A 26,268-nucleotide genomic window follows, 5' to 3' on the forward strand; every position below is an offset into this window, starting at 1 on the left:
AAGCACCGCCCTTGAGCGCAACTCTTGCCTGAGCTCAGGAACGGTATTGTGCGGGGAATGAGGAGGAGGGCTTAAAATGAGCGCTTACTACGACCCAGAGCAGGACTTTGTGGTTGTGGCTCTCGGGGCTCAGCCGTGTGTGAATGAGGTTCTGATGGAAAAGCCCAGCGGAGGAGCAGCAGCGAATGCTGAGTGCAATGGGATCCCAGAGACAGGGCACCGGGCAGCAGCCAGGGAAGACTTCAACTTTGCTGCTTGCTGTCACTCTCAGAGAGTCGGACACTCAGCTGATGAGGAGACCTCAAGTGACCCGCCAGGTACTGTATTCAAGGACTTCTCTCGTCCCCCACTCCCATAGACTTTTTGAAACTCTTTTATATGGTTTACTTGTCTGGTGTGGAGTTAAACACTTGTACTGCTCAAATTACTGCTGTGAAGTACACTGCTTCAAGGAAGCTAACTTTTATATTTTAGGATGACTAGACAAAACACGATGGATGAGTCATGAGGTTTGCAGGGTTAGGTTACTTGCCAACAGTGATGCGTGTTAATGTATTCATCAGGATGTTCTTTGTAGGTGAGTGGTGACTCAAATAGAGTGTAAGTCTTATTTTGCCAAGTGGCAATTACTTTTGAGGGTGACTTAACACAGAAGGCACAGAGTATTAGTATTAGCCAACAGTTTTCAATAGTCTTTCATAATTTGCCATATGTGGAAACTTAACTTTAAAATGTTCTAACCCAATTTTTCATGATCACAACTAATAAATGGAAAATGTTATCATTACAGAAAACTTCCCTTTATTCCATGGGCCACTGTCCTCTCCCGTTGGATTCCATCTTCTTCAGCCCTTTGCCTCTTCCACCTCTCACCTCCCAGCTCATTCCCACCTACCCCCCCCTCTCCCCCACCTACCTACCTACCTACCTACCTACCTTTTACCTTTCACCTGGATTCGCCTATCACCTGCCACTTCACGCTCCTTCCCTTCCTCCTTTATTCTGGCTCCCGCCCTCTTTCTTTCCAGTCCTGGTGAAGGGTCTCGGCCCGAAATGTTAACTGTTCATTTCCCTCCATAGACGCTGCCTGACCTGAGTTCCTCCAGCATTTTTTCTGTGCATCATTAAAGAAAACATGTTTTTTCCAATGTCTGTGAATTGATATGGTAGGTCTTAATGAAAAGTCTTGAATTGATTAATTAGCCAAGCTAACAAAAATCTGTCCAAGGAGGTGTTTTATGTAAAGTTATTACAGATGTTGAGCAGAAAAGGTTTAAGGTTGGAATTCTAGAACATGAGGTTGAGATAGTTGAAGACTTGTAGGCAATAGCAGGATGGAGGAGGATCCATAAGAAGCTGATAGTAGAGGATTTTTTGTTTGAGGCTGGCAGTGGCATTGTTACAGGATTAGGAATGGGGGTGGAGAGGACACAGGGAGGGTAAAGGATGAGACACTGAGTTTCAAATGCAAGGGCAAGAATTTTCAATGTACATGCTGATGTGCATTAGTGTGAACAAACACTTCTTTATTAAGGACATTCATCTAAAAGTTGCAGTTTTGTTGCGTGGCCAGGAATTATAAATAGGAAATGGGCTTGAGTTTTGTGTTGGGAGCAGGGTAAAGAAGAATGGGTGATTGGCCGGTAAGTCATTTACAATAGTCAAACCTGGAGCTGATGGACAAGAATTTCCATAGCAGACAGGCTGAAGTAGGGTTGGAAGTGAGCAATGGGATGGAAGTTGGAATGTCTTAGTGATGGAAATATTGTGGTGTTGGCTTGGTGTGGAAGCACCTGAATTATTGATCTCAATCTTGTTGGCAAAGTACATTCTTGCCAGAGGTGATAGTGAGTAGGGTAATAGCTGGTAGTGGATCTAAATATCTTTATTAACCAGGGTTAATGGTTAGTTTTGGGAGAGGAGAGTGAATACCATAGGCATTTAGTCAAGCTAGACGTGATAGGTGACCAATCCACTTCTGTGCTCCACACAATGAAGTCTGTATTCCTTGCACTTGAAGGAGTGAAGAAGAGGGTCATATAAAGTGGAGTGAGCAGAGTATGAAACTGTAAAGGTTTAGCTGAGTGCAAGAGCATCAATGGGAAGATATATGGTTGAGAAAATAAGTAACTGCAGAAGTATCCTGGCCAACTGCAGTTTGAGTTGTAATGAAAATCTTTATTCCTGGGGAGATGCAGAGGAAGTGAAGGTGAGAGGCAAGAACTTCAGGAAATAGATGGGAAGTGGATGGAGTTGGAGACTGCAATCAGTGAGGATGAACAGTTGGGTTGGTCCCAGAGCTGGGAGAAACTTGGGATGAGATTGGAGCGATTGTTGGAAAGGATTTTCATGAAGGTTGGAGGAAGTTGATATTTGGTTTAAAAAAAGTCACATGAGCAAGGGAAATAATGCAACTTGCTGTTGAGAGGGAAGTTATCTAGAAAATTAAATCTCAGCTAGCAAGGCTAGTTTATAGTGAACAGAGAAGGCAGAGAATTTCTGCAGGAAAGTTCATAGCAGGGAGCTGATTGTTAGCCAATGGTAGAGTTAACAGGTGGGGTGAATTGCCATCCTGGGGTGAGTATCAATCGTCATTAGGTAGAGGCAGAAAATTGGCAAATAAGGGTGGGGGAAAAATGGGCTTGCTACTGTTGGTGCCTCAAAGGACCATTTGGAGATTCTGGGGAGGCCCAGTTGGGAGCTGTGAGCTTATTCAGGTATCTGTCATTGGAAAGGTACAGTATATAAACAGACCCTTTGACCCACAAATCCACATCAACCACTGATTTACACTAATCCCATTTTGTTTTTATTCTCATCGACTCTCCCCAGATTCTTTCACTCACCTATACACTAGGAGCAATTTACAGTGGTCAAATAACCTACTAACCAGCACATCTTTGGGGAAACCCAAGCACTTGGGGCAAACCCATGTGGTTTCAGGGAGAACATGCAAACTCCACACCAACAGCACCCAGGATCAGGATTCAACCTGGGTCCCTGGTGCTGTGAGACAGCAGCTCTACTAGCTGTCCCACTGTGGTGCCTGGACTGAGGTCAGAAGTGTAGGAGGATAGAGCAGCAGTAATGGGTTAGGTTGAAGATTTGAAGGGGCAGAGTACATGAAGGGGGATGACTAGGAGAGAGGGGAAAATATTAATAAGCTTGGGCCTGCAGAGTTGTTAAGTTATTTTGGAATATTTCCTTTTCAAGAATCTTGGCCACAGTTTACAAGATACATACTGGTTGTTATCAGAGGACCTTCCCCTCCTGGCTGTTTGCATGGAATATTGTTATATCATGGTACACTGAGTACAATAAAGGTTACAATGTCAAATTGGCCAACTGTCAGCCTACAGGGTGCTGTACTCTACCAGATCTGTAAACTCCAAAGCACTGCACAATGCTGGGTGTCATTTTCCACAAGAAATCCCCCCCTGTCTCCCATCAATCAGTGAGTTTCTCCCCTGAAAGATGGAAACTGTGAACAAAGCTTCAAAAACCATGTTAACTGCATTCTGTGTGGTTAGTTTGTCTGCAAAGTGTGAGCTGGAGGTGACCTGTTGAAAGAAAATAGAAGATAATGTTCACTCAACAGACCTGCGATTAATCCTGGATCATTGATTAGCATTTAAGTAAAGTCTTAAAGTTAACACAGAAAATTACAGTTCCCTTAGGGAGCAAACTATCTGGCATTGCCTAGTGATCAGTGGCCTGAATCCTACAAATAGCAATGGCAGCCTTCATGTACTCTACAGTGGTTCATACTGTACATATGTGCTCCTGAGTACTTGGCCAGCCATCTCGTAAAGGTCATTGATGCACTTAAAATAACCCCTGTTGAATAGCGACCAACTGTGAGCCTCTTTCTACCTCCTGACCTCCAATGTGTTTTCCTCTCTGCCTCTGTCTTTCATTGAGTTTCTTCCTCTTCGGAAATAGAGGTGATAGACAGAAGCCTGATAACTTTCAGCAACCCTCAAAGATCACCTCATGGGCTCTAATTTGAAAGGCTTTTATAAACTTGCTGCTCTGGCACCTCTTCCTAACTCTGTGGAGTTGTATAGCATGAAAATGGGCCCTTCAGCCCAACTTGTACATGCCAACTTGAGCTAAGCCTATATGACTGATTTTTGGCCCATATCCCTTGAAACCTTTCCTATCCATATACCTGTCTAAATGTCTTTTAAACATCGTAATTGTCCCCACCTCTACCATGTCCTCTGGCAGCTCGTTCCACATACCCACCCCCCTCTGTGGAGAAAAACTTGCCTCTCAGGTTCCCTTTAAAACTTTTCCCTTTCGCCTTAAACCCCTGCGCCCCCCTACCCTGGGCAAAAGACTGTGACCGTTCACCTTATCTATGCCCCTCGTGATTTTGTATACCTCTACAAGGTCACCCCTCAGCTTCCTAAGCAGGGAATACGGCCTTAACCTATCCAATCCCTCCTTGTAGCTCAAGCCCTCCAGTCCCGGCAGCATTCTTGTGATTTTATATTTTTCTGCACCCTTTCCACAATTGGTATTCTAATGACGAATCTCAACACGGTCTATGAAGTCAAGTTATTGCTGTAGAGACCTTGGATCTTAGCAAAGTGAGTCAGATTTCCAATTTATTGCTGTTGTTCTATGAAACTGAGAGAATATTACTGTGGGGGGGGAAGGGTGTTCTCCCTTATCTCTGTCTTGTATGATACCAGCCCACAGTTGCATTTAACTTCAGCAGGCAACACAATGTATTTTAATATAATGTGCAAGGTAAACTTAACCCTTGATTGCCTGTGCTGGTGATACCAACTTCAGTCTGTCCCACCTCACTAACTTGCTACATTCCAGTTCACCCTCTTCTCTATGCCGACCTACATTCACTACCAGACAACGTCTTTGCTTTTTAAAATTCGTTATCCTTGTTTTCAACCAGCGCCTCAGCAGAGGTGTCAATCTTTATGGTAGTAACAGTGATAACAGAAGCTGAGGTGAGTAAGGATTCAGTTTATTATTTCCTAATCTCTGGAAACCCCTGTCTGTCTTCCCTCTTTTTACATTTATTAAGAGGCATCTATATGGTGTCCTTGTTTGTTTGATGCTGCCAATGTGAAATGCCTTGTGATATCTTACTGTGTTAAAATTGACTAAATAAATACATGCAAGTTCTGCTTTTCTGATATACTTCATACTTCCTTATGACAAAGAAGGAGGCCATTCAACCCCTTTGAGTCTATGACACCTCTTGGGTAATCCCATCAATACCATTTCCCACTTATTTCTTTGTAACTTATTCCTTCACGCACACCCATTCATACTGTCCCTGTTTTTTTTCCACCAGCTGCCAACACCAAAGTTGAGTTACAATGGCCAGTTAACCTAACAACCAGCACATCTTTGCGATGTGGAGGAAAACTTGCATGGTCACAAGGAAACCACAGCGGAGTGCTGACTTTTTAGTGAAATTACTTTTGTCTTGAGATCTTGGGCTCAGAGTACCAGAGTTGTGATTAGTAGAAATGCACTTTTCTTTTTTAAAAAAAAGACAGTGAGGCTTCACTTATGTTGATAATTTGGTAACCCAACACTCCTCCTAAAGGAGTAAACTAACTGGAATTGCCTGTCATGCTGACCAATCATGTTAATGTTGCTGTCTATGATTGTACTTTTAATCTTTCCATTATCACTGAGAATCACCTGCACCTCCCTTAATATCATCTACTGCATTTGGTTCTCCAAGTGTGGCCTCCTCTACGTTGGTGAGACCAAACACAGACTAGGTGACCATGTCGCAGAACACCTGCGCTCTGTCTGTAACCGTGACCTGCATCTCCCTGTTGCCAGTCACTTCAACTCCCCATCCCACACTATCACTGATATGTCAGTCCTCGACCTCCTCCACTGCCAGGAGAATTCCAAGCGCAAAGTGGAGGAACAGCACCTCATTTTCCTTCTTGGAACCTTGCAGCCTAATGGCATGAATATTGAATTCTCCCACTTCAGGTAATCCCACCCACCATGCTTCTTCTCTTCCCTTTCCTAGCCCCCTTTTTTTCCCTCTCTTCTTACTTTTGACCCATCCCCTGGTGGATCTGCTCTCTCTTCCCCCACATCTGCCTATCGCCATCTTGGTATTGGTTTATTATTGTCACTTGTACTGAGGTACAGTGAAAAGCTTGTCTTACAAACTGATCATACAGGTCAATTCATTACAAAGTGCAGTTACACTGAGTTAGTACAAAGTGCATTGATGCAGTACAGGTAAAAACAGTAACAGTACAATGTAAAGTGTCACAGCTACAGAGAAAGTGCAGTGCAATAAGGTGCAAGGTCACAACAAGGTAGATCGTGAGGTCATAGTCCATCTCATTGTATAAGGGAACCGTTCAATAGTCTTATCACAGTGGGGTAGAAGCTGTCCCTAAGTCTGATGGTACGTGCCCTCAGGCACCTGTATCTTCTACCCGATGGAAGAGGAGAGAAGAGAGAATGTCCCAGGTGGGTGGGGTCTTTGATTATGCTGGCTGCTACACCAAGACAACAAGAGGTAAAGACAGAGTCCAAGGAGGGGAGGCTGGTGTCCATGATGCGCTGGGCTGTGTCCACAACTCTCTGCAGCTTCTTGTGGTCCTGGGCAAAGCAGTTGCTGTACCAAGCTGTGATACATCCAGATAGGATGCTTTCTATGGTGCTTTGGTAAAAGTTGGTGAGAGTCAAAGGGGACAAACCAAATTTCTTTAGCCTCCTGAGGAAGTAGAGGTGCTGGTGAGCTTTCTTGGCTGTGGCATCTACGTGATTTGACCAGGACAGGCTGTTGGTGATGTTCACTCCCAGGAACTTGAAGCTCTCAACCCCCTCGACCTCAGCACCATTGATGTAGACAGGTGCATGTACACCGCCCCCTTTCCTGAAGTCAATGACCAGCTCTTTTGTTTAGTTGACATTGAGGGAAAGGTTGTTGTCATGACACCATTCCACTAAGCTCTCTATCTCCTTCCTGTACTCCGACTCATCGCTGTTTGAGATACGGCGTACAGTGGTGGTATCATCTGCAAACTTGTAGATGGAGTTAGAGCAGAATCTGGCCACACAGTCGTGAGTGTATAGGGAGTAAAGGCTGAAGACGCAGCCTTGTGGGGCAGCAGTGTTGAGGATAATCGTGTCGGAGTTATTGCTGCCTATCCTCACCGATTGCGGTCTGTTTGTTAGAAAGTCAAAGATCCAGTTACAGAGGGAGGTGTTGAGTCCTAGGTCTCGGAGTTTGGTGACAAGCTTGCTTGGAATTATTGTATTGAAGGTAGAGCTGTAGTCAATAAGCAATAGTCTACCGTATGTGTCTTTACTGTCCAGATGCTCCAGAGCTGCGTGTAGGGCCAGGGAGATGGCATCTGCTGTAGACCTGTTTTGCCGATAGGCGAATTGCAGTGGGTCCAGGTTGTCTGGTAGGCTGGAGTTGATGCGAGCCATGACCAACCTCTCAAAGCACTTCATGATGGTGGATGTCAGAGCCACTGGTCGGTAGTCATTGAGGCATGTTATCTTGCTTTTCTTTGGTACCGGAATGATAGTGGTCTCCTTAAAACAGGAGGTAACCTGAGACTGAAGCAGGGAGACGTTGAATATGTCCACAAGTACTTCTGCCAGCTGATCAGCACAAGATCTGAGCACGCGGCCAGGGACACCGTCTGGGCCAGGTACTTTCCTTGTCTTCACTCTCCGGAAGACTGATCTTATGTCCTCCAATGTGATCACGGGTTCAGCTGCGTTGGTGGCTGTCAGGGTGGATGGTGACAATCCACTTCCCTTTTGTTCAAAACGTGCATAGAATGTGTTAAGTTCATCAGGAAGGGATGTGCTGTTGTTAGCTATGCAGCCTGTCTTCGTCTTATAGCCTGTTATGGCATGTAAGCCCCGCCATAACTGGCGGCTGGTCAGGGACTCTATTTTGAGTTGGTATTGCCTCTTGGCATCCCTGATAGCTTTCTGAAGTCATACCTCGATTTCTTGCACAGATCAGGATCACCAGATTTGTGTGCAGCAGTCTTCTCCTTCAGTAGGGAGTGGATTTCCTGGTTCATCCATAGTTTCCTGTTTGGGAACACCCGCATTGTCCTCTTTGGTACACAGTCCTCCACACACTTGCTGATAAAGTCTGTGATGGTGGTGGCATACTCATCAAGGCTGGCAGCTGAGTCTTTGAACATGGACCAGTCCACTGTCTCAAAGCAGTCACTTAGGAGCTCATCTGCTTCCTCAGACCAGCACTGCACGACTCTCTGTACCGGATCCTCCTGTTTCAGTTTCTGTTTGTATGCAGGGAGAAGGAGCACAGCCTGGTGGTCTGATTTCCCAAAGTGAGGACGAGGGGTGGCTCGGAAGGCATCTTTGATGGTTGTATAGCAGTGGTCAAGGGTGTTGGTGCCCCTGGTGGAGCAGGAGATGTGCTGATAGTATTTTGGTAACACATTCTTGAAGTTGGCCTGATTGAAGTCCCCTGCGATGATGAAGAGGGCCTCAGGGTATCCTGTCTCAAGGTTGTTGACCATGGAGTATAGCTTATTGAGTGCAGGCTTCATGTCTGTCTGTGGTGGTATGTAGACTGCCATCAGGATAGCTGAAGCGAACTCCCTTGGCAGATAGAATGGTCGACACTTCACCGTTAGATATTCCAGGCTGGGTGAGCAGGAGCTCGCCAGGACCGTCACGTCTGAGCACCACAAGTTATTGACCAAGAAGCAGACCCCTCCACCTTTAACTTTGCCTGAGGACTCTGTGTGGTCCATTCTATGAATTGAGAAGCTGTCAGGTTGAATAGCAGAGTCAGGTGAGGCAGGTGTGAGCCACGTTTCAGTGAGGCATAGTACACAACAGTCCCTCAATTCTCTTTGGTAGGTCAGTCTTGCCCTTAGTTCATCAACTTTGTTCTCAATGGACTGGACGTTAGCTAGTAGTATGGAGAGGGGGGTCTTGTAACCACACTGTTTCAGCCTCGTCTGCAGCCCAGCCCTCTTGCCACATTTCCGAGATACGCGTCAGCGACTCTTCGTTCTTGAAGAGATCTCTTACCTGCGTCTACCATCACCTTCCTGTGCCCACCCTGCCTCTCCTCTTTTGTCCACCTATCACTACTCTGCTTTTCCCTCCTATGTACTGGGCTTCCCCTTTTCCTATCTTCAGTCCTGAAGAAGGGTCCTGACCTGAAACATTAACCGCCTGCTTTTCTCCACAGTTGCTCCCTGGTCTGCTGAGTTCCTCCAGCATCTTCATGTTTTTCATCTAGATTCCAGCAGCTGCAGTCCTTTGTTTCTCTTTTTACTGAGATTTATCTGTTCTGCTAAAATTTAATTTCCTTAAGTTGTTGGAACTTGGATGCTGCAGCTTCCCTGATTTCACTTTACCAACTTAACTACAACTCCTCTGTTCTGCTTCTTAGGCAGCCCCTCAGGTCAAGGATGAGTTAATTCCACTCCTGCTCTGCGATGGCTGATGTGTGCGCGGTTGTTTGGGAGCTTCTGTGCTCCTTCTGCTGTTTTTGCTCGGCCTTCACGTGCTCATACTGAAGAAAGTTGAGATGCTTCCTTCCCTGATGTTCCTCCTCCATGTTGATAAGTCATGGGCCAGGGAGTCCCCTGAGTCACTGAGGATGTTACATTTATTCCAGGAGACTTTGCCATATTTTGAAGAATTTGCTGGAAACCTCTTGCCATTGATTAATTCTGGAGCCGATGGCTGATTTGGGCGTCTGGTGTGGGCCATGTAGATGACATGGACTCTCTGTCAGAGCATAATTAATAACTCCATACTGGAGATTTTGGTCCAGGAAAGGATCCTGATGTGGGTTCATTTATCCTAATGGATTGGGAGGATTCTGTTGCATCGTTGGTACCCCTCCAGTGCCCTGAAGTGGCTGCCATAGATAGTCCATGTCCTTGAAGCATACAGTGGGACAGAAATTACTGCAGTAGAAAATAAGCTTGATACCAGATTTGGGGTCTTCATCTACAAATGTGTTTCTCTTTGAATCATGGAAGGCCATGCTAGCACATTGCAGTGATGAATTTCCTCATTGATATTTGCCTTCACTGAGAAATTATTCTTGAGATGTTATAGAAAGTGGTTCAGGATCTTGTGAATATTTTAGCAGGATGATGTTGTGCAGACAGCAAGAAACTGCAGAGTCGTGGAGTTAGCTCAGCACATCACAAAAATCAGCCTCCCCTCCACGGACTCTCTCGCTGCCTCAGTAGAGCAGCCAGCATAATCAAAGACCCCACCCACCCGAGTTATTCTCTCTTCTCCCCTCTCCCATTGGGCAGAAGATATGAAAGCATGTACTACCAGGCTCAAGGACAGCTTCTATCCCGCTGTTATAAAACTATTGAACAGATCCCTTGTACGTTAAGATGGGCTCTTAACCTCACAATCTACCTCATCATGGCCTTGCACCTTATTGTTTGCCTGCACTGCACTTTCTCTGTAATTGTAACACTATATTCTGCTATTGCTTTTCCCTTATAGTACCTCATTATATTGGTATGATGAAATGATCTGTATGGATGGCATGCAGAACAAAGTTTTTCACTGTTCCTCGATACATGTGACAACAATAAATCAATTTACCAGTGGGGACATGTTGGCGGAGGACCTTTTGTCTAAGGGATGACTAGTATGAGGCAGATTCTCTCATGTGCATCAGTGAATGTTTTAATCATGACTTGGAGTTCAGCCTCCAGGTTTGTACATGTGCAAGCTCAATGACTGAGGTTGGGGTGGCCTTGGTTCTGGAGCAGAAGTGCTGGAGGTTGAACTTTATCTGTACATTAGGCCAATTGCAGTGGAGGCTTGTTGGAGGTCAGATGCAATATTAGAGAAAAGTATTGCAGAGGAATTAGGTCTGTGGTGGACCCTCTGGTTAAAATTGCAGCTTGCCTATTATTACACAACAGGTGTAGAACTGTGAAGCCACATTTGGTAAAGATTCTCCACAGACCCCGGCTGATAGAGTTGGAGGCTTTTTGAGGTCAAGGAAGACAACGTGTGGTCATTGCTGCTTTCTGCATTTTACTTGGATTTGTCGTGTGGCGAAGATGGTATATGGTATCCAAGTTGCTGTAAGGAATCTGCATCGTGACTCAAAGGGCACAGTGAGATTGAGATGGGGACATTGACAGGCAGTTGAAGTTTGATAAAGTTTTTTTTAAAAATCTATCTATGTCATTGGTATCGATTTGCATCACAACATTTACACTCTCCCTCCAGAATGTGCTGTGGCTGGTCAGTGATATCCTTGACCTGGCACCAGGGAGGCAATAAACCGTTCTGGAACTGCATCTGTACTGCAGAAGCTTCTGTTTGCTCCCCTGACGACAGGATCACCTTTCACTTGCTATCTTGATCCTTCTCCTTCCCTGAAAAGTTGAGGTCCCCGTGGTGCTTTGGGATTTGGCTGTCTTTGAACTTCCTGGGCGAAACCCTCTCCTCTATAACTTCTCACAAGAACTTCTCCCCAGCTTGTTCTGGCTTCTGCCCTCTTCCTTTCCAGTCCTGAGGAAGGGTCTCAACCTGAAACGTCGACTGTTTATTTCCCTCCATAGATGCTGCCTGACCTGCTGACTTCCTCCAGCATTTTGTGTGTTGCTCTTACAAGAAAGTACTTGGAGCATGATGCTCTGTGGGAGTGAGAGGGGCATTCCAGAACTACCTGCTGCCTATCTGGTGATTGCCCATTTTCCATCCCTGCATTTTGATCAATGGGATAACCCTCTCCCAACATGTACGGTTCCTAACAATCAGCCTCATGGATGGTCTGCTGTGGGGACAACTGTTACTCCAGCTCCAAAACCTGATCATGCTTCCCCCACCTGTGGTGCCCAGAATGTGGGAAGCATCCTGGGAGTTCTTGCTTGGCATGGGATTCGTGCTCCCGAGCTCTGAAATGCTTTGCAATGTTACTAATTATTAGACCGATTCACAAAGAAGAAATTCTGTTGTTGCATTAAATTGCTGCACTTGCTAAAATCACAAGCTTTGTTGCTGTGTGGGGTTGGACTCAGCACTGCTTCCTGTGTGTGTTAGTTAAAACCTGTGTTGAAAGCAATCAAGAAGTAAAAAATTGCAGATATTGGAAATCTTATAAACACAAAAATTGTGGGAAATACTCAGATGAGGCAGCATTTGTGGAGTTAAAAAGTTATTTTTTTCCAGGTGATTGATCTTTTATCAGAACTGGTAAAATTTTAAAAGGTTACTTTAAAAGCTGTAGAGAAGTGTGTGTGTGTGTGTGTGTGTGGCGGGGGGGGGGGGGGGGGGGGGGGGCAGCAGTGCGGAGAACAAAGGGCATGTCTGATGTTGTGATGACCAAGAGAAAGTGAATGACATGGGCTGAAGAGTTAGCAAAAGTCTGTTAACAAGAAACCCAGAGTTTAATACTCTGTAAATTCAAGTATGAAACTTAGGATGAATGCTTTTCAATCAGTCTGGAGGGGGTATAAAAAGAGTAAATGAAATTGGGGGGTGCGGGGGAAAAAGCCTTGCTGGAATTGTATGATACAGAAGACAATAGTTGCTGGAAATTTGAAATGGAGAATATTGGAAAAGTCCAGCAGGTTAGGCAGCATCTGCTGAGGGAACAATTGAGTAACATAATGTCTGATGTTTAATGTAGAGTTTTGTCCCATGTATTTGCAGATTTGCACAACTATTGTCCCTAATTCCTCCATTACAATCCTTGGTTTGACCTATTCCAGGGCAGGACAGATGCATCATGAGTGGCTGTGCAGAGGTATACAGTTGGAATGGAATGGCCCTGAAAGTCCTCGCCCTTGATTCCTAGTGTCGGGTCAAACACTGGCAAAGAAATCTCATGTTGAATACAACTACTCCTCTTAGCTGAAAAATTAGAGAGCTATATGGTTTTTTAAAATTCTGATTCCTTTCCTTATTTTCATAACAAATTAAATCTTTATTTTTTCATTATTGTCTGCCTGCACTTTTGCTGTAACTGTAAAACTATGCTGCATTTTGTTATTGTTTTCCCTTGTACTAACTCAATGTACTGATGTGATGAAATGATCTGTATGGATGGCATGTAAAACAAAGTTTTTTTTTCCCACTGTACCTTGGTACATATGACCATAATAAATGAATTACCAATTTTAGTTTAGCAAATTCTTTCAGATGTAAATGTTCTAAAAATCTTTAACATTTTTTTAAATCCCCTAATCTCTTTTTGTAGCATTCATCAATTTACAATCTCTGGTCACCTTACCAAAGGTCTTCATTTGTTCAAATTTCTTATCAGACCTGCATAGTTACTGTTGATCACTTTATCATGGCTTCTGTTTATCACTTGACTGATTACTAGAAATTTTATTCCAATATGCACTTTGATTTATGGGGGAAAATGCCTCTTGAGTTGGAAGATTGTATGTTTAAGTCCCAGACTTCTGCACGTATCAAGCTTGTTTCTTCTGTGCAGTACTGAGGGTGTGCAGCAATACTAGAAGTGTTGGTCCGTCCTCTCAATATGAAAGATCCTACAACACTTTTTGGAGAAGCTCTCTCTTCTGGCTTAGCCAAGGTTGATCTCATAACCAGCTCAATGAAAACATATTAGATCATCATCTCATTGCTGTTTATAGGATCATGTGCAATTTGGCTGTTGTGCTTCCAAGCTACCCCAGTGTCTATATATAAAAACCATTGAAAGCTCTTTGGTATATACTGAGTATATGAAGGATGCAATGTGAGTGTAAATCAAAATAAACTCCCAGATGCTGGAAATCTAAAATAAAAATGAAAAACGCTGGAAATACTTGGGTCAGGCCACATTTGTGGAAGAGAAGTGGGGTTAACATATCAGGTTGAAGACCCTTTGCCATGAGGAGAGAAAAGAAGTTCATTAAACTGTAGGGAGGTTTGGGTGGGGGGGAGGTGGGAGGAGAAGGGGGATGATTGTGATAGGATAAAACTGGGGTGACCAAGGGAATAAGCTGTAACCACAGTTATCTGGTCAGTGAGTGAATTGGGAGCAGGTAGAGAGTAATAACATAGACAAAAGAAGACAATGGAGTGTAGAATTTGTGAATTGTAGAGCAGGAATAGAGATCAAGCTGGGTATGCTCTCCACTCCCAGAGGTAAGAGGGGTGGGGCTGTGTGGAAGCATGAGCTAAGCCAATAATCACAGATGGACAATTGATACGGATGGAGAAATCAAGTTACCTGAAATTTTGCAGAATTCACTATTGAGTCCACAAAGCTGCATTGTGCCCAGATGGAAGATGAGGAGCTGTTCCTCAACCTTGTATTGGGTCTCAATGTAATAGTGCAGGAGGCCATGGACTGAGGCCAGAGTGGGATGGAGAATTAAAGTGTCAGGCAACAGGAAGTTCCAGCAGCCCTATGGACCGAATGCAGGTGCTCTGCAAATCTGTGTTTGGCTTCTCCATTGTAGAGGAGACCATATTGCGAACACTGAATGTAGTTGCCTCAGGTTGCTTGTTTTCTTCTCCCTTTTTTTTCCTCTGGAAGTGGAGGACTTGCTGAGCCTGACCTGCCGGTCACATCTTCCTGCTCTGTATTTTGCAACTCCTACATTGTTTTGTCCCTGTTCTCACTCTCTAATTGCTCCCATTCACTCTTTGACCAGATAACCTTGTTTACAGCTTATCCCCCGGTCACCACAGTTGTACTCTGGCTGGGACTTTTCCCCCCTCCTCTCCTCCACCCTCCCTGCAGTTTAACAAGCTGCTTTTGTCTACTTCCCGGTTCCAACAAACCCTTCAATGTGTGATGTAGCTGAATATAGAAAATTAACATTCTGTGTTTGAGTTGCAGGATAGAGACTGGTTAATATTAACCAGTCTATGGTAGATTGTTTTAGTCCCTCGGAGCCATAATAATAGGAATCGGTGACATTGAACCAGGCAACACTTCACATATCAAAAGTTGTTGGATTACTTAACTTGGTTCCATCGGTGTCATAACTTAGACTTTAGAGGGTGAGGATAAAACTGACATGATTTTAATGAAAAACAAAAATGGGACTTCATTCACAGCATTTTTACCATGCGGCTCAAAGGTTTAGATGTTTGGCTGCTTATTCCAGAGAGAAATATGGAGGAAGGATTTTTAGTAACAAACCTTAGTTGTCCTTTTCCAGATGCTCTGATATATTTGTTTCAGAGAGAAATGATTGGATAAATTGACAGTTTTCAAGACAAAAACAAAGCGGTTTTAAAGTTATTTTACATGAAAATAATACAGCACTTAAAGATTGAGAATAAACACCAAGGATGAGGGGTGTAAGTTTTGGCTTCATTATTGTCAGTGACTGGAAGGTAAGCAGAATATGAGGTCAGTGAGGGTAGATTAGACAGAGAAATGACCTTCCTGGTGAGGGACAAGGCAGCAGCCATAATAAGGCTGAATAACTGGGTGGAAGGGAGATGGCAGAAACAAAAGTAATGATTATTGTCAGTGACTGGAAGGTAAGCAGAATATGAGGTCAGTGAGGGTAGATTAGACAGAGAAATGACCTTCCTGATGAGGGACAAGGCAGCAGCCATAATAAGGCTGAATAACTGGGTGGAAGGAAGATGGCAGAAACAAAAGTAATGATTAGGTAATGTCCTACTTTTGGAGATGCCATCAATTAATGTTTCATGTCCATGATCATGTTGTAAGTGATATGGAAAAGTAATTTATAAAGAATGAAGAGGTTGCAATAATTGGAAATTTCCAAGAGTGATTGAAATAATGAGCCACTTCCTTGTGTTTATTTAGGGCAGGTGTCAATGGTGTTTAGTTAAACATAGAATATTACAGCACAGCACAGTACAGGCCCTTCGGCCCACAATGTCGTGCTGACATTTTATCCTGCTCGAGGATCTATCTAACCCTTCCCTCCCACACAGCCCTTCATTTCTCTATCATTCATGTTGCTCTCTAAGAGTCTCTTAAATGTCCCTAATGTATCTGCCCCCACACCTCTGCTGGCAATGCATTCCACACACCCATGACTGTGTTTAAAAAAAACACAAAACACTTACCTCTGACATCTCCCTTATCTTCCTGGGGAAAGTCTCTGTCCACTCCATCTATGCCTCTTATCTTGTACACCTCTATCAAGTTACCTCTTATCCTCTTCCTCTCCAAAGAGAAAAGTCCTAGCTTACTCAACCTATCCTCACATGCTCTCCAATCCAGGCAGCATCCTGGTAAATCTCCTCTGCACCCTCTCTGATGCTTCTAAATCCTTACTACAATGAGGTGACAAGAACTGAACACAATACTCCAAGTAAGATGAGATAAGATACCTTTATTAGTCACATGGTACAGTGAACTACACCTTTTTCATAGTGTTCTGTGGGCAGCCTGCAAGTGTCACCACGCTTCCGGTGCCAACATAGCATGCCCACAACTTCCTAACCTGTACATCTTTGGAATGTGGGAGGAAACCAGAGCACCCTGAGGAAACCCACACAGACACGGGGAGAACGTACAAACTCCTTAGAGAGTGGCTGGATTTGAACCCAGGTCACTGACGCTGTAAAGCTTTATGCTAACCGTTACACTACCGTGCCTGGGTCTAACCAGAGTTTTATAGAGCTTCAACATTACCTCGCGGCTCTTGAACTCAATACCCTGACTAATGAAGGCCAATACACCATACACCTTCTTAACAACCCTATTGACCTGCGCGGCAACCTTGAAGGATCTATGGACGTGGACCAAGGTCCCTCTATTCCTCCACACTGTTAAGAGTCCTGCCATTAAAGCTTTATTTAGTTTAAAGGCAGGTGGAATGTTGGTGCCAGTGATGTAATAGCATTGATTTAGCAACCGAATGTAGATGAGTAATTATCAGGTCTCACGATCTATTAATGCCTCAGAGATTCAAGGTTTTGGAACAGACTTTGGGATGTTGAAAAGTTTGAGAACTTTTCAAGTTTATCACAAGGGCTTCAGAACGATATGTTTCCATATTCTCCATCTGACTACGTGGGTTTCCCCCCACATCCCAAAGATATGTGGATTGGTTGGTAAACTGGCCACTGTAAATTGCACACAGAGTGTAGGTGAGTGGTAGAATCTAGGGGGAGTTGATGGGAATGTGGGGAGAATAAAATGGGATTGGTATGGATAGGTGCATGATGGTCAGTACAGACTTTGTGGGCTGAAGGGCCTGTATGATTCTCTGACTCTGTGACTCTTTCTTGAGGAAAGCATGACTCCAGGTTGTTGAATACCTCAGTGCTGTACAATGCTGTGTTGTCAAAGCAGTTTTGAGTTGCTTTCTTTTGGAGTTTGTTAAAGGTTCTATCTTGATATTTGAAGAAAAGCAGGAGAATGCTCCTAGTAAACCTTTCAATCAGCATTGAAATAGAGTATCCAAAATGCCTTTTTAATACTTTGAATCCAGCTGTGTAAAATTTGGCTGCTAGATTTCTATAATTCACTGTTCAAAAGCTAGCGCCCCCCCACCCCCCTTGCTGTAAAGTGCTTTACAATGGCAAGTCAAAAAAGTGCTTCCAAATTTCCTTACCTTTCTTGCTCTTGTTCCTTGACATTTCCTAAAATGACTAAAGTTACAATGCTGACTCTGTTCTACTCCCTGCTACAAACACCCCATGATCCCATTTGCCTACTTACTTTACGCCTGTACCTAAATAAGCAACAGTCAAACAATGTGGTCCACTGTAGGCTGCAGGGGAAAAAAAATCATACTGTAAACAAGTTGAACAGACTTGCAATTGGAAGGATTCCTGAAGTTTCCTGGGATTTTTTAAACATATGACTCTTTGACAGCTCTCTACTTCTGTAACCTAAGTCATTTTTTTCTGAAACAGCAATTTTTCAGTGGGCTTTATTATTAGGTTGTTGATTGGTAACATGATAAAACATGCGCCTTTTAAATTTAAAATACTTAAAGAAAGTAGCAGAATACTATGCTAGTATTTGATGCTAGCAGACTCGATGGGCCGAATGGCCTACTTCTGCTCCCTTGTGATCTTGTGACTATGCACGTCTTAATGTGATTTAACTCCGTGCAGCTTTGTATTGTAATAGCAGTGCTGCCATTAAATAGTTTCTGTGTAGCTTGGTGAAAACAGTATATCCAGGGAGGAACCCAGACACCCATGTAGAAAACTTGGCTCCACATGTACAGATGAGGTTTCATAAACCAATGAGCTCTTAGAGTTCTTAATGTTAAGAATGTGGTTGTGCCTTAAGTATAGTACTTTGTTTACTACACTGGTGTGGAAGTCTGGGTGGGAGAAATGATTTACTGCAAGCCAACTATATAAATAGATTGTGAAGTTACAATTTACTCTGCATATTAATGACGCTGCTGGAATAAAGTAGAAAGAATGATTATAAGCCAGTTGCTGTGAATGGCCTGTTCCTGCACTGTAAATTCAATGATCCTGCATTGCTAAATTATTCTGGTAAATGTAGTTTTCTTGTTTTGCAGCAACAGAGAAGAAACCTAAGTGGGTGGGCCTTGGGTTATGTTATGCGTTGCTCTCCTGTTTATTCTTTTCGGTCCTTGCTCTTCTGGTGAAGAAAATTGAAGGAATCCATGCTCTGGAAATCAGTGGGATTCGATGTTTATTTCAGTGGCTATTTACATTCCCAATTATTATCTACAATGAGTAAGTATGAAATGTGCATCTTGTAGCTTGCTATGTATTGCATGCATTAAGCTTGAAATTGCCACAGCATGAGGCACAGAATCCATTTACCCAGAGTTAAGAGATTCCATTATGTTTCTCAGTGTATCTTGTAGGCCATCAAGTGAAAGGGCAGATTTAAATGTGCAGGAAAATTAGAGATACGAGATCAATAGTGCAGTGAAACTGCAGCAATTCAGTTTGAGAGTGTTTATTTTCATTTAAGGAAGTAAGTACGAGGTCACGGGCTTTACAAATAAAGGCAAAGAACACAAAAACTAGGAGTTTGAGTATTGCATCCAATTCTGATCACCTCAATATTGGGGTAGATATAGGGATCCAAAAGAGGGTGCAGAGTAGATGTTCCATGGCATCAAAGGCTTCAGTTATATGGATAGACTGGAGATAGATTGTTCTTCAGTTGGTTGAGGACTTGGGAAGGAACATGATCTTCCAGAGGAAACTCCACATAGAGAGCACCAGAGGTCAGGATTGAACCTGGGCCACTGGAGCTGTGAGTTATAGCAGCTCTATTAGCAGTGCCATTGTGTGACCCATAGCTAATCATTAATTTATTCCAGCAATTGGCAAGAGCAAGGAATTGGTTCTTCTCAAATGTTGAGATGTTACTGATGCACAGGCATGCTTATATTTCATGGAAATGGAAGGTTAATTTTTAAATATTTTTTGTTAGGTTTTTAAAAGAATTGGTGGGTTGGATAGAAATATTTTCTGCTACTAGGGTTGTCTTGTAACCTTAAAATCACAAGTTTTAAAAAAAAAATACTCAAAAGGGTGGAAGAAAAGCTGCAATCACACTTGTAAAACTCTGGAGTCAGTAATTCAATTGATAACTTCATTGGGTGATGTAATAAAATGATGTGGAACCAAAGTCTGAATGTTGGGATAATGATCAACCACAGAATGGCAGAAAAGGCTTTAAGGCTGAAAAGCATATTCCTGTTACATTTGCCTTTACTTTTATTTATTAAATGGGTTTTGTCCCAAGGAAATAGGAGAAAAGTGTGGGTAAGTGGTCTTCAATGATGAATTGAGACATGCAAACCAAGAGTATCATAATGAATAATCCTGAAACATGTCAAGTTGCGATGTACGAGAATTTGTCCTTGTGTCATGCACTTGAATAGTATTGAACTGGAGGTAACTTTGGTTTTGCCCTTTCCTCTGCACTCATGAGTTATGTGCTAGCATCTGCTGTGCGTGCTTGGACATAATGGCTGCTGACTTGGATGGGACCAACTTTGTGTGATACCAAATGCAGCGTGAGCCAGCACTATTGACAGTGCAGGCATTAAAACTGAAAAATTAGTAGAGGTTTTTTTGGGTGGATTCCATGCTTTCCATAATTTCATTTGAAAACAAATTGGCCCTTTTAAGTAATGCAGAAAATATTTCTTATTTTATCTTTCAACTAAACTAAGTAACTGAAAAAGGCTGTAAATATGTACTTGGGCTGAGAGATCTGCTTTCTTCGTACTTTAATGCTTTTAAAAATCTGTCACATTGTTTTGCAGAGAGGATATTCTGGGACCAAAAGGCCTAAGACTGTTGCTTTTCTTACGAGGGCTCCTCGGTGCTACAGCCATGATGTTGCTCTTCTATGCCATTCAACAGATGCATTTGGCTGATGCTACTGTCATTATGTTTAGTAACCCAGTCTTTGTCTCTATATTTGCATGGATTTTTCTGAAGGAAAAGTGCACTTTGTTGGATCCCATCTTCATCAGTTTTACTTTGGTCGGCGTCGTTCTTATTGCTAGACCACAGTTTCTCTTTGGCTCTCAAATTTCTGGATTTGAAAATAACTACAAGGATCACATCAGGGGAACGGCTGCTGCTTTTGCAAGTGCAATCTGTGTGGCATTGACATTGATAGTGATTCGTAAAATGGGCAAATCTGTAAATTATTTCCTCTCCATCTGGTACTACTCAGTGGTTGGATCGGTCCTGAGCATGAGTGTGGTCTTGATAATTCGGGAATGGAGCTTACCCTTCTGTGGGATGGATCGAGCGTTTTTAATCCTGATTGGCATACTGGGGATAGGAGGGCAAGCCTTTCTCACAAAAGCTTTGCAGATAGAGAAGGCTGCGTCTGTGGCTCTTATAAAGACAATGGAAGTAGTCCTAGCCTTTATATTGCAATATTTATTCCTAAATCGTTCTCCTACCTGGTGGAGTTTGGGAGGAGCACTTTGTGTGACAAGTGGCACCAGTGGAGTTGCTATTCAGAAGTGGTACACCAGCACCAGAAAAGGAAAGAAAGATCAAAATTAACCAAAGTCTTTGATATTTGAAAATGATGGAGATCTGCTCAGGAACATGGCTAAAATTTGAATATAGTTATTGTTCATTGATCTGTTTTCCGAACGCTGACTAAATATTCAGAATGATAACCCCAGATTTTCTCAGGATAATCAACAATTAAAACACAATTATTTAAATTGTGCATATTTAATTTGGAATTGTAATAATTTGGACTTCTGACATGTAAAATCGAGTTGCGATAATATTGTGTAAGTAACTGTCAGATTTTGCACTACATACTAAGTTTGAAAAATGATTTGCATTCTCTTTCAGATTCCAGAAACTGGGCTGGAACTCTGTTAATCCAGTCATGGTTCAGTTTTGACACTGTTGCCTCCAAGTCAGCAGGCCATGGTTTCAAGCCTCTCTCCAGGGACTTGTGCACACAGTCTGTACTGAGAGAGAGCCTTGTAAATGAGGCAATAAACTGAGACCCTGGCTGCCCTCTCAGGGATGTAAAAGACATGAAAGGTCTCATGATACTCCAAAGACAATCCAATTAAATTCTCATTGTGTCCAGGTCAACATTTATCCCTCACAAATCAAAAGCTGATTACCTTGTTCATTTTATTTTCTACATTGGAGACTTATTGGTGTTCTGCCACTGGTGATTACACTAAGTAACTCCATGGTTGTAAAGTACTTTAGAATATCCTGGGATTATGAAAGGTGCTCCATTTATGTACCATTTCTTGCTTTGTATCCAAATGAGGCTGCTGAACAATACTGACCACGTACTTGCTGTGGGTGATAGATTTGTAATACTTTCTTTACTTAGTTTCTAAAACTGCACTTGTAGTTTGTAGTTATGCAATAATTAATTACAGAATATTTATAAAAATATTTAATAGAAGATTTATCTCATTTTGATATTTGAAAGTAAAATTTCAATTTAGCTTGAAGATAAAATGTTATGGTAGAATATTTAGTTGATGCCTTCTTTTGTTTCTGTTGCATAATCATCTGGCAACATACTGATTTTTATCAAAATAATAACTGAAAGTGTTGCCCCAGAGATCTTCTGTACCAGATCCCAAACAGTGACTGGAACTGCTGAGTCTATAGCTGGCTTGTTCCATGTGGAATACTAAATATCATCAGGCAATGTGGTACATCAAATTGGAATTATAGCCTGCATGTTAAAGGATTATTAAAATTTGTAAAAGATAATTCACTATTTTTGACCATTTGTGCAATTAGCTTTTTGGAGCAGCTACCAAAATGTGCATGTGGAGGGTTTAACATCATGCCAAGGCCAAATATACTTGTTGCTGAGTATTTATTCGTATTGTTAAATAATTACAGTTTATATGGCATGAAACAGAAGAATTCTATGTAAAGTGCAATGATATAAGAAGGTTTCAAATTATTAACAGACTCTGGTATTGAGAGTCTTTTTGCCTTTTTCCCCCAAATTGAAGTGGGGAAGTTGTTGTAATACCAACACTTGACATGTTGCATCAAATTCCTCCCACAACTATTTTTGTTGAATTGTTGTTCCTCCAAAATAAACAAAATAGTATCTCCATTCAAGAAGCACTGAGAAGAACTTGACACGTATTTGCTAAGTTGCTGCATGATAACATTGCTCACAGGAATGCCTGGGCTTTGGTCTCTCTGCTTCTCTTGCATCTTACTACTGCCAACTGTTTCAAATGCAATCTAGGCTACAAAATAGTGGCATATGTAAGTGAGAAGAGTCCACGTGATGAATATTGAGGGGAATAAGGTTCTGGTCACTAAAGGTACTATGCAATCAAATCTACCTCAGAGCAAATGGGAAATATTTATTAGGTGTTTCACTCAAAAAGTTGACCAGACACGAGACTGCAGATGCTGGAATCTGGAGCAAAAAAAATCTACTGGAGGAACTCAGTGGGTCAGGCAGCAACTGGAGGCAAAGGGATAGTCATTTCTGGTCGAGACCTTGCATAAGTATTTCCTGGTGTGAGTCACCCGAGCAACTGGTGTAATTTTAGCAGCAAGGGAACACTGGGTGATATCAGTGCAGTACTCTTTTTGAAGTATACGGAACTTGTCCTGAGGGCTTACATTGTTGGATACACTCGGGACAACAATCTTACTTCAGTCTTGCTTGCATGTTACCAGCTGGGAGGCCCACAACACAGGGAAAATACTTGCCTAGATCTGTGTGGACCACCCAGCCCCCATCTCTAGGTACTGAAACAAACCCGTGGGTCACCCCTTGGTGTATTGCCAATTCTGTTTTAGTTCCTTTTCCTGCCTCCTCTCAACCACTCCAACATACTGCCAATATCCTGCTTTCTTTTTTTTCCCCTCCCTCTGCAAACAAACACATTCTTCAAAAAAAAGTTGGTTCCTCCAATAAGATAGTAGGGAGAGCTCTTTAATATACATTTGTTCCACAATAATATTGCTTACAGTAATTCCTAGGCTTTGGCCTCTTGCGTTAGTCTGCCACCACTGATTACACATGTAAACCAAACTAGAAAATGACCTCATATTTATGAGGGGAGAGAAAATGGGGCTTGTGAGTTGGTCTCCTGAGCTTTGCTTGGGTAAGGAGAACTGGGTGGAATTGGAATGAAAATGTGCAACACCTGTTCTGTTTTGGCCTCGGGTGCAAGTTTTCCTCAGAACATCACCAACCCATAGTCGCTGATGCTCTGCTACTGCACCAGCATTTCTCCTGTTTCATTGGCTTTAAGCCTTTGTTCCTTTTTTTTCCTGTAACTTTCCACAATTTTCTTTGAATTAAGGGACATAAAATAATAAGAGTTGAGGAAATGATGCTGTTGACCTTCCACGTCTTTTGTTTAACAACAGGTTTTGTTGTCCCTGTCTCCTGTTTACTGAGCTCCCTTTTCCATTTCCTCTGGGAATCAAATGCCCCTCCTCCTAGTCTGGCTTCTTGCATATCCCTGACTCTTTGTTTTCCCCAGTTGTTTGCTAGTGAAAGCCTTGCTGTCAATTGTCTCAGCCTTTTAAATTCTGGAATTCCACCCATTAGCTGCCTTTTTAACTTTCTTCTTTTGAGTGACTTCTTAAACACAGCAGTTTGATCTTTTAGTCACCTGGTTTTAATATTTCCTTGCATGGGAGATGTCAAATAGTGTCTGATAATCACACCTGTGAAGCATTTAAATATAAAGCCTATAGTACAACTACAGTGTTCTAATGCAGCCTCTTGTGTGATGTATCTGTACCTTGAGGCCTTAGGACAGGGTACCTGTGATATTCACTGGTCAGCTTAGGATCGAGATGAAAGTAACTTCAATTTTTTTTTACCGGTATGGTCATATCACAAACATACAATTTCAGCTGTTTCCTCAAGTACACCATACCGGCTTGCTTTTACCTTTTGGCTTTCAGTCTACAGGTACTGTGAGTTGCTGCGGGAAACTGTCTTTTGACATTGACATAATTATGATATCTACATTGAATTTATTTATTTTGTCATAAGATTTTATGTTTAATTATATGATAGAGTTTGTACTTTGAGGCCATACTTGTGCAGTTGTACAGTGAGTGTCCTCTGTTTACTGAAGCATCTTCTGATAGGCAAGACAAATACTTGCCAACATCTTTAGCAATCCATTAAATATTTGATGTCTTCCCTTGAATGACCAGTCATATTTTCTGTCCACTTATGGAATGGGATTGCATTGTTTCCTGTTTTGTTTTCATTCTTGGTCTGTGGGGAGGAAATTTTTGACCCCCTCCTATCCTTTACTCTTGCCTTCCCCTTGTTCTCTCCCTCTCTCCTCTCTCATACAACAACATCTAGGGCATTTGTATTTCCACCCATGTGTGTGCAATTTTACTCGTTTTTTCCATAAACTCAATAGATTGTGAACAATATTTGCGAAGTCTCTTCAAAGATCGTGAACAGGATTGCCAGCACCAACTTCGCCAAAGACATGGAATGCTTTGTGTGGGAAGGGAGGCATGTGCTTCTGATGTAATGACATTCTCACTGCTAGCTTACTATTCTGTGCATCACCAAGTCCTGTTTGGTGTGAAATTAGTTAATATGATGTACAAGCATAACACTATTCATTTGCTACAATAAAAGACATTTTTCACTGGATAGTTTTCTGGTAAAGGTGTCTGGTGTTGTGAATTTATTGTGAGAAAACTTCAGTGTGGTTGGGGAGATCACTGTGGATGTACTCTTGGATGTGTAAGGTTTGCACTTGCTGAAAACAGTTGGCGATGTGTTTTTTAAATCCAATTGTAATTAATGGGTCATGGTTTAACAAAAACTGGATAGTTAATCCTTCTCCACACCATGTTAAAATTCAGTCTGGATTGTATACATTGCCTGATGTTTGAGGCCACAAATTGCCAGCATCTATCACACTTAAACTTTTATAGTTCAGTCCTCATGGATTGGAGAAATAATTTTTAAAAAAACTCATCTTGTGCTTAGATGCTCCTGGGACATTTCTTCCGCATCCATGAGTGACAGCCCTTGCTACAATGCCCTACTGCCCATCAGTGCTTGGTGTGTTGGCCTCTCTTGGCACACTCCACCCCATCTCCTTCCCCCTCTTTTTTTTTAATGAGTTGCTTGCCAGATATACACACTCTCACCTCTTACCAGCATAGATCATCCAGTCCAAATGGTTTCTAATCTTTGAATAGTAAGTTTTATGTAACATCCACAATCTCACAGGCAATCTTAAGAGTTCAAAATTATATTAACATCACATCTAAGCTTGTATTTTAAAGTGGACACAAAGCCCTAAGAAAAGGAGATGTCTGAGGAACATGTGATAGTGGGGGGGGGGGGGGGGGGGGGAGATGATCAATCAGTGGAACATTCAGTGTGAATCCAGGGTGGCTGAAATCAGGACTGAGAAACAGCAGGATATGGGGGAAAACCGAACAAAATATCTGCTTCGTGCCCTTTTGATGTGACTGAGTACAGTTATCTTTAGATTACACAAAGCTTTTTAACATCTCATAATTTTACAATAGTACAATCTTGCAAAATACAAAGTTTTTAAATCATGGCCCAGATTTTGTTAAATGAGGCTTGTCTCCCATGCTGGCTGCTGAGATCTGCACTTCTTGTGTTTCTCCCTGAAGAGGAGCTCACTGGCCAAGAATAGCCTGGACCTGAGCAATGCCAGGGCCCAGTGCAATGTAAAAGGGTTAGCTTGGGCAATATCAGAATAAGCCCTCCCTAAAAAATGACTCAGAAAACTGAATGGATGGCAAGCCTGAAGTCCCATACCACCTGGTTCAAGAACAGCTACTTCCCTTCAACCATTCAGTTCTTGAACCAACCGGCAA

At 42.5% G+C, this 26,268-nt stretch overlaps 1 protein-coding gene across 2 annotated transcripts; it reads left to right on the top strand.

The window, feature by feature from the left end:
• slc35g1 (solute carrier family 35 member G1) lies at positions 1–25,072 on the top strand. 2 transcript variants are annotated; one of them, XM_052027876.1, is made up of 3 exons: positions 1–317; positions 18,462–18,642; positions 20,196–25,072. In XM_052027876.1, the coding sequence occupies exons 1-3, from the start codon at positions 77–79 to the stop codon at positions 20,953–20,955; spliced, it is 1,182 nt and encodes a 393-aa protein (XP_051883836.1). In that variant the 5' UTR covers positions 1–76; the 3' UTR covers positions 20,956–25,072. The 2 variants fall into 2 exon arrangements, with proteins under 2 accessions (XP_051883836.1, XP_051883837.1); XM_052027877.1 differs by lacking the exons at positions 18,462–18,642; positions 20,196–25,072 and adding exons at positions 7,571–7,679; positions 12,673–13,111.
• Positions 25,073–26,268: the final 1,196 nt, after the last annotated feature.

This window comes from Pristis pectinata, chromosome 12 (assembly GCF_009764475.1).
Source record: "Pristis pectinata isolate sPriPec2 chromosome 12, sPriPec2.1.pri, whole genome shotgun sequence".
NCBI classification, from domain to species: Eukaryota; Metazoa; Chordata; class Chondrichthyes; order Rhinopristiformes; family Pristidae; genus Pristis; species Pristis pectinata.

Excerpts from the sequence above, each read along its gene's own strand:
- slc35g1 (XM_052027876.1), top strand. The coding sequence starts at position 77 with ATGAGCGCTTACTACGACCCAGAGCAGGACTTTGTGGTTGTGGCTCTC. Across the intron at positions 318-18,461 it reads GACCTCAAGTGACCCGCCAG|CAACAGAGAAGAAACCTAAG; the intron begins GTACTGTATTCA and ends CTTGTTTTGCAG. Across the intron at positions 18,643-20,195 it reads CCAATTATTATCTACAATGA|AGAGGATATTCTGGGACCAA; the intron begins GTAAGTATGAAA and ends ATTGTTTTGCAG.